We start from the raw sequence: 9469 nt of genomic DNA, 5'->3' as shown, positions 1-9469 counted from the left end.
TGATTTTACGGCAATTTTATTCAATATCCATTTCAGTTTATAAAAAGAGGCTATTAAAAATTATCAACCAGTAGATTAACTGTGTTGGCCGCCACCTCCCCCTTAAAAAACAAACTTTGTCCTCCGGGCAGTCTTGAGCCCGGAGGACAATGAGGAAATACCTTAAGTCTCTCTCCAGAAAACTGGTCACTAAACTCGAATTCAAAATCAAGAATTCTAGTTCTAGCTGTGTGCTTACATTTTTCCCCATCTGCTCAGTCTGCTCAGTCGATTTCATTACATTAAATACAAGCCATAGTAAAATACAAGCCAGTAAAGCACAAATGCAGTCTCCCTCAGGGGAAGTTAAATATCTAAAATTAAGGGAGGCATGCTTTGAAAATATCCCTCTTTTCAAGAAGTAATCTTTTTAGACCATAGTCTGTCCTGGTGTTATCAAAGATAAAACACTGTCAGTAAAAGCAATAAGTTTCCCTTTGGCAACCGTGCTACTAACTGCCATAAGGGATTAATATGCACAAAAGCAAGACAAATAAACAAAGATTCCTGAAATCCTTTGTTTGATAAATAAGTAGCCTTGCGCCTGTAAACAAAAGATGAATTACCGATATATAATGAGTACCGTTATTTGATACTGCAAAACCTTCAACTTCGGATTTTTGGGTCTTCATGCCGAACATTTCTTCCATTCCGATTTCATACCCAAGGAAAACGATAAAAGCACAGCCAATACAGATATATACCATAAATAAGTAGAAGTAACGATGATTCTGGTGACCAACACAGTTGTTAAGCCATGCTACAAAGAAAAACGAATTAGGCCTGCAATCAATATCCACTGTCTACGAATTAGGCCTACAAATAATGATGATTCTGTTGAGCAACACAATTGTTAAGCCACGCTGCAAAGCAAAAGAGATTAGGCCTCAAACTACATCTAAAATCTACAATTTAGTCAACAAATAATGATGGTTCAAATAGCCAACACGGTTGTTAAGCATTGCCGCAAAGAAAATCGAATTAGACCTACAGTATGCCTCTACAATCTACGAATTAGGCCAACAAATAATGGTATTTATAACGACCAGCCCAATTGTTACGCTACGCTCAAAAGAAAAACAAATTAGGCCACAATCTACATCTGGAATCTATAATCTACAAATTAGTGATTTCTCTTCTTACTTTTACAGCATATGGCTCAGAAGCATGATATATAGCTGGTATGGCAAAAAATTGTTTATTTGTCCATTGACTGTATTTCAAATAGAAACAGCAAGAACTCGGGTTAGAGTATGTAATTACTTGGATATGTATGCATTTACTTAGAAAGAAGGAATAGTTTAAGCTATTAAGTTGTTTTGTTTCTGGATTAAGTATTTTTTCGCTTTGTCAGCGATTTCCCTGTTTTGTATACATGTTGTGCATAAACTTAAAACGACCTAAAATTACTTCGTATATGAAAGGGGCTGCTTCCTCATCAACGCCCCGCTCTCTACGCTAAAGTTTGACTCTTTCTCTTAATTCTGCTTTTTAAAACAGTAAAAAACTTTAGCGTAAATAGCGGGGCGTTGATGAGGAAGCAGCCCCTTTCATATACGAAGTAATTTTAGTTCGTTTTAAGTTTTAATGTCGCTCCTTACTTTCAGCTAAAAAAAACTTGTTTTTTTATTTAATTTCTCAACGTTTTTGAATCAATGCATGTTTTGATTTTGGCTCTCCGCAGAGGATTAATTAACACGAAATTTGCAAGTTTTTTTTTTTTTTTTGGCTAAATGGCTTTCTTATAGTTATGATCGAATGATTTTGAGAAAAAAAGGAACGGTGGAGGAGGCTTAGTTGCCCTGCGATTTTTCGGTTACTTAAAAAGGCAACTAGAGCTTTTAATTTTTTACGAATGTTTTTATTAGTAAAAGATAGACGTAACTTATAAATTAGCTTACGTAACGAACTTTTGTAATCTCATGTTTTTATTACATATATGAGGGGTTCACCCCCTCGTCAGTACCTCGCTCTTTACAATAAAGATTAAATTTTGTCCCAATTCATTAAGAATGACCCCCGAATCACAAAAGCCGTAGAATAAATAGTTGAAATCACTAAAAATACTTAAGCGTAAAGAGCTAGGTATTAGGAGGAGGTGAGCCCCTCATATGCGTAATAATTTCTGTTCGTTTTAAGTTTTAATGCTGCTCCTTACTTCCAGTTGAAAAAACTTTTCATATTTTTTTTTCATTGTTTTTTTTTTTAATAATGCTAGAAAATCCTGCGCTCCCTTCATGAAAATTTTCTTCCCCCATGACGAATTCCTCGATGGAGAGTTCCCCCAACATATCCCCCTCTTGTCAACCCCTCCCCCCGACCAAAAATACCCCTGAAAACGCCTGTACACTTCCCAATAAGCATTACTATATGTAAGCACTGGTCAAAATTTGTAACTTGTAGCCCCTACCACGGGGACTGTGGGGGAGTAAGTCGTCCCCAAAGACATAGTTATAAGGTTTTTCTACTACTCTGAATAAAATGGTTATCTCAGAATTTTGATCCGTTGACTTTGGTAAAATAATTAGCTTGGGAGGGGGCCTGGGTGCCCTCCAATTTTTTGGTCACTTAAAAAGGGCACTAGAACTTTTCATTTCCATTAGAATGAGCCCTCTCGCAATATTCTAGGACCACTGGGTCGACACGATTACCCCCGCAAAAAAAACAACAAACATACAAACAAATAAACACGCATCCGTGATCTGCCTTGTGGCAAAAAATACAAAATTCCACATTTTTGTAGATAGGAGCTTGAAACTTCTACAATAGGGTTCTCTGATACGCTGAATCTGATGGTGTGATTTTTGTTAAGATTCTATGACTTTTAAGGGGTGTTTCCCCCTATTTTCTAAAATGAGGCAAATTTTCTCAGGTCCGTTACCACGAACTATTTGAGATATATATATATATATATATATATATATACATATATATATATATATATATATATATACATATATATATATATATATATATATATATATATATATATATATATATATATATATATATATATATATATATATATATATATATTCACCGCTGAATATTCGAAATTCCTTTTTTTCTACTTGAATTCAATTACTTTTACGAGTAAGCCTTTTCAGTCTGATGCAAGCTATGGTGAAAAAGTCAAAGTTAGGTTGGATTAGATTATGTTAGTTTAGGCTAGGTCAGGTTAGATTAGTTCATTTTAAATTTGGTTCTAAATGCCAGAAATTGGTTAAAAACCTAGTCTGACCTGACATTATCCAACCTGACCTCACCTAACCAAACCTAATCTATTCTAGCCTAACCTGTCATCATCAAACATTACATTAAACTGAAAAAGTTGACTGGCAACTCTGATTAAATCCAAGGTGAAAAAGAGATATTTCGGACACTCGCCGGTGAAAGTTGACATTCACCAATATGCAGGCATTCACAGTAACATATACATTATTTAGGATGCCAAACATGGCACCATTATGAGGGAACGTGGCACAATCGTCACGTAAGCGACCATTATATTTGGAATCTATTGTACATTTGTTTTTGTTTTAACTTTGGTTTTAATTTTTGTTTGTTAATTCTTGATTTATTAATTTCTTCCAAGTCCGCACTGGTTTTGTTTACCAATACAGGAAACCATCCCAAAGGCTTTAACAGACATTTTGAAGACCTTAACAATTGGAGATTTCTAGCACAGCCACGTTGAGTGGGAACAACGTCTCCATCGGCATGTAGCTGCCTAAAGGGACTACTTTGAAGGAGATAATATTTATGCTTGAATTTAACAAAATTCAGTTTTAAAAAATCAGTTTCATTACTTTTCTACCTAACCTCGTATATATGTTCGTCACTTAGTATCTCAGGATTTTTTTTTTTTTCAAACCTGGAAATTTCTTCCAAATGATTTGGAATATTTCCAGATTTTCAGGTGGCAACCCTGGAGATTATAAACAGACACTTCCACATCAGTGCGTTAAACCCTTGGTTTTACGGCATTAATATAGAGGTATACTCTCATACTATAGTACACACAGCCAGAATTTTAGGAGGGTGAAAATTCTATCAAAAGAAGTAAAGGTTTTCAATGTTTTAGACTTCATCCCCAAAAATAGAAATTTTTTTTTAAGCAAATATATAGTGGATGCAATTTTTTACGAGTCTGACATATGGCCCGATGTTTTAATTTTGCTTATTTTGTAGGTCTTTTTATTATTGTTGGTTAATTTTTAACTATTTGTAAACTTGTTCTCATTTGGTTGCGGGCCAAACAAGATTATCAACAAAAAATTTGACCAAGACTGTATCTATCAATGTTCCCAAGTCTCGTTGCCAACAGCAATATTTACACAATACTCTTTCATTCTTATATATTTCAAAGAGTAAGCTGTACGAAAAATGTGGTTCTACTCTGGTTTCTATGTGGTTTCTCTGCTTTCTACACCTCTACTTTCTGCTACGTTCTATTCTGCTTTCTTAATCAAACAGTTCGTGGTAACGAACTGTAAGGAGCGACCCGGCTCAATAGTAACCAAAACTCTAAGGAATTTAATTTTGATATCAATAGCTACATCAAAAGAGTCGCATTTTAATGCTGATTTTAAATATATAAGTTTCATCAAGTTTAGTCTTACACATCAAAAGTTACGAGCCTGAGAAAATTTGCCTTATTTAAGAAAATTGGGGGAAACACCCCCTAAAAATCGTAGAGTCTTAACGAAAATGACACCATCAGATTCAGCGTATCAGAGAACCCTACTGTAGAAGTTTCAAGCTCCTATCTACAAAAATGTGGAATTTTGTATTTTTTGCCAGACGACAAATCACGGGTGCGTGATTATTTGTTTTTTTTTTTTTTTTTTTCCAGGGGTCATCGTATCGACCAAGTGGTCCTAGAATGTCGCAAGGTAGCTCATTCTAACGGAAATGAAAAGTTCTAGTGCCCTTTTTAAGTGACCAAAAAATTGGAGGGCATCTAGGCCCCCTCCCACGCTCATTTTGTTCCCAAAGTCAACGGATCAAAATTTTGAGATAGCCATTTTGTTCAACATAGTCGAAAACCATAATAACTATGTCTTTGGAGATAACTTACTCCCTGGGGGAGGGGCTGCAAGTTACAAACTTTGACCAGTGTTTACATACAGTAATGGTTATTGGGAAGTGTACAGACGTTTTCAGGGGGATTTTATTTTGTTTGGGGGTGGGGCTGAGGGGAGGGGGCTATGTTGGAGGATCTTTCCTTGGAGGAATCTGTCATGGGGGAAAAAAAATTCAATGAAAAGGGCGCAGGATTTTCTAGCATTACTATAAGAAAACAATGAAAAATAAACATGAAAACGTTTTTTCAAATGAAAGGAAGGAGTAGCATTTAAACTTAAAACGAACAGGGATTATTACGCATATGAGGGGTTCTAAAAATGCTTTAGCATAAAGAGCGGGGTATTTAGGAGGAGATATATACCTCGCTCTTTATGCTAAAGTATTTTTAGTAATTTCAACTATTTAATCTACGGCTTTTCTGATTCAGGGGTCATTCTTAAAGAATTGGGACAAAAGTTACGATTTAGTGTAAAGAGCGAGGTATTAACGAGGGTACAAACCCCCTCGTATACATAATAAAAATATAAGATTATGAAAGTTTGTTACGTAAGTTAATTCTTAAGTTACGTATATTTTTTACTAATAAAAACGTTAGTTAAAAATTAAAAGTTCTAGTTGCCTTTTTAAGTAACCGAAAAATTGGAGGACAACTAGGCCTCCTTCTCCACCCCTTATTTCTCAAAATCGTCTGATCAAAACTAAGAGAAAGCCATTTAGCCAAAAAAGGAATTAATATACAAATTTCATTTTAATAATTTATGTGCGGAGAGCCAAAACCAAACATGCATTAATTCAAAAACGTTCAGAAATTAAATAAAAAAAAACTATTTTTTTAGCTGAAAGTAAGGAGCGACATTAAAACTTAAAACGAACAGAAATTACTCCGTGTATGAAATGGGTTGTCCCCTCCGCAATCCCTCGCTCTTTACGCTAAAGTTTGACTCTTTGCCACAATTCTACTTTTTAAAACAATTAAAAACTTTAACGTAAAGAGCGAGGGATTGCGGGGGGGGGGGGGACAACCCATTTCATACACGGAGTAATTTCTGTTCGTTTTAAGTTTTAATTTTTCAGCTAAAAAAAATTAGTTTTTTTTATTTAATACAAGAGAAAGGTTTAGATGGCTAGGACACGTTCTTTGGATGAAGGATGGCATATTGCCAAAGATCGTCCTTTTCGGCCAACCATCTAATGCCAAACAAAATAAGATCATTCCCGCATTGGGTGGGAGGACATCGTCAGGGAGGATTTAAGGGAATTGTAACTTATTGGGAAGGTATAAAGAGGAAGGTTTTAAATAGATTGTGGTGGAGAAGGAGTATGCGCAGCTGTGTTGGCCTCAGGCGGCTTTGTGCTGCAGCGAGTATTTAGCAGTAGTACTAGTAGCTTTTTCCATATTATCTTTTTCAATTTTGTATTCCTACTAGTTATTCTATATTATCTGGTCCCCGATATTTAACAGCTACTGAGATTTATAGTCTTACTTTGCCTACTGATATAAATGAAAGTTGACAATTTAAAATCTCAAGAAAAAATTGTATTAAGTACACAAATGGTTTGTCAATGAATGTAAGGCTTTAAATAGATTGGAATAGAGAAGAAGTATGCGTGGCCGTGGTGGCTTAGGTGGCTTTGTGCTGCAATTAGTATTTATTAGTAGCAGTTTTTTCATATTATGCATATTATCGAGCAACAAAGTTAATAACAATAAATGTGTTGAGAGAGAAATTGAGAAAGTCCTATGGACGTTTTTCTTGAGTTATAGGTCAATTTGACAAAAAAAAAAACAAAAAAAAAACAAACGCTTGGTTGGCTTTATAACTCGTTCTTTGCTATCCATGTATTTTTTCTGGTGTCATTATTGAAGTTTTTACCACGTCAGAACGTCAACAAATTCGGTTTATTTTTCATATTTTTAAAGTATTTTCTTCTTGTTCCTATTTGGTTTCATGACAGTTATATCTCCAAACGTTACGGAATTTTTGAGGCATGTGATAGGATGGATGTTTGACTACCCGTGCGATTGCATAATTATTGTCATACTACCAGGTGATTCAAACACGTAGTAGATTCTTTCTTTGGCCAGAAAATTCACAGCTTGCAGGCCATCGTGTGGCGGTTTGTCCATGAATATAAGGTCTTAATGTTTACTAAAACGACTTTAATAAATTCTAAATGACAAGCTAGCCTTCTCATCTGATAATTTACTGCAGGAATAGATGAAAACACAAACTTTAAAGTACCCAAGAAACCTACATATTTACATAAAGTGTACAAGCGGTTTTGTCAATTAATATAATGTCATAGTGTCAAATAACATAATTTAAATATATTCCAAATTACATGCTAGCCTTTTATTGGGACAATTCACAGTTGGAATGATGAAAGTGTAAAGTTTAATATATATAAGCAAGAACATATTAACATTAACTAGATCACCAGCTTTGTCAATTAATATAATATCTTAATGTCAAATAATTTTAATAATTTCTTAATTACAAGCTAGCTTTTTCTTCTGACAATTCTCTGCCAAGACAGATAACAGCCCAAAGATAAAACACCAAAGAAAATTATATATTTGGATTAAGTACATCAACGGTTTTGTCAATTTCGTTAAAGATTATTTTGAATAGATTCTAAATTGAAAACTACGATACTTCTATTGGAACAATTCACTGCTGGAATAGATGAAAGTTTATCTTTTTGCCTTCCCCCCTATTTCGAACAATGTTTGTTTTTTGGTATTTTAACTGAAAAGACAAAATTGACAAATTGGTAAAAATTGATAAAAGCGCCACTGTTCAGTACACAAATAGATATTATCAATTAATAATGCAAAATAATGTAAATCAGATTCTACAGAAGGAAATTATATAACTCACGACAGTGATGATCCATTCGAAGAACACATCTATTACAAACTGAACAATGATGTGTACGAGGGGGCTTGGGCCTGTAGCACTTTCTACATTTTTTATATTCTATTGGAAAGATCACACCAGTCTGAAAGAGAAAGAGGTCTACTAAGACAGAAAAAAAAAGTAAATTTAGGCCATTCCTAAAACTAAAATATTTCTTTTCCATATAACAAACAAGACTAATTCCAAATTAAAATGACACTTAAAATTATGTTGAAGCCTAAAATGGTAAAACAAAAACTAGCAAATCCTTATAAGGCAACTATACTGCCTCCTCCTCCGCTGCAGAGCCCCTTATAAATGTTACTCCATAACTTATCTTCTATGCAAAATATTCAAATATAAAGCACTTTTCAGAAGACATGGGCTATGAGTGGTGGAGTGTTGTATGATTGCCTAAAAATTAAAAAAAACTACTACATGCGTTTCTTAATCATTTTTTTCAAAGGTTTTATGAAGTATTAGAAAACATGGAAAAAGAAAAGTACAAAAACAAAAACTTATAAATAGTATAAACGTATACAACAAAAACTACCGATGTAACTAGAGGTCTAGAGAGGGTTAGTTTCAGTACATTGCCAGCCTCCCCCTAGAAATGTTTGAAGCTCAAATGTGAAAATGTTGCAACTATGTAAAAACTATTATTAGTACTGTACTCTATTAGTACTGAGATGCTATGGCCTCTGACCTCAAATGTTTTTCTTTTTTTTTTTTTAATAACTATGCCAATAGGTTTGTCTTATGACAAGATTTGAAAAAAAAAACAAAGAGAGAAATTTCAACGATGAACCAACAAACGGGAATATGGCCAGTAGAAAGAAAAGATAAAAACTATAACGACCCAGAAATTTCACTGGTATGAAACGAGGGGTTTCAACGCTGATAAAACAAGAAACAACCAAAAAAAGGCTAAAAAAAAACCAAAACTAAGCAAAAAACAACCAATATCAATATCTACAATTGTAGCAACTGAGACTATAGGTCACAGAAGTTAATTAGCTATAGTTCACAGAAACAATAGAGGTCACAGAAACTATGCAAGTCATAGAAGCTAATTAGCTTCTGCAACCTGTAGTTAGTCTTTGTTTATTCTTTTACAAATCATTATTTTCAAAAATTAGTCATTTTTTTTCTTAGTTATTCAAGCAGCGGTAAAGAAACCAGAGTCCCTCATACTGGTTAAGCAAATATTGCTTAAATAATTTATTTTGTGCTAAAGACAATAGTTTACCAAACCTTAATAGTAGATCCCGAAATGCATGTTGTTGTAGCTTTGAATTCTTAAAATCCATCTGAAATCCAGCTTTGGAATTTCAAGCTCAGACATAGAACTCAGACATTTCAGGCTCGATGGAATTTCAAGCTCAGACATTTCAAGCTCGATGCAGAGACATAGAACAAGGGAAACAAATGTAACAGAAACA

At 34.2% G+C, this 9469-nt stretch overlaps 1 protein-coding gene across 1 annotated transcript in view; it reads right to left on the bottom strand.

The window, feature by feature from the left end:
- The window catches only part of LOC136024702 (palmitoyltransferase ZDHHC16B-like), a 44684-nt gene that overhangs the window by 8546 nt on the left and 26669 nt on the right, over positions 1–9469 (bottom strand). Inside the window, exons 3-4 of the mRNA XM_065700119.1 lie at positions 8010–8130; positions 606–799 (exon numbers count right to left, since the gene is read on the bottom strand). Of these exons, the coding sequence (XP_065556191.1) occupies positions 606–799; positions 8010–8130 (315 nt within the window). The remainder of the gene's footprint in view (positions 1–605; positions 800–8009; positions 8131–9469) is intronic.

This window comes from Artemia franciscana, chromosome 3 (genome assembly GCF_032884065.1).
Source record: "Artemia franciscana chromosome 3, ASM3288406v1, whole genome shotgun sequence".
In the NCBI taxonomy this organism is placed as follows: domain Eukaryota; kingdom Metazoa; phylum Arthropoda; class Branchiopoda; order Anostraca; family Artemiidae; genus Artemia; species Artemia franciscana.
The sequence above is the reverse complement of the archived record's forward strand: the minus strand, read 5'-3'. Positions and strand labels throughout refer to the sequence as shown.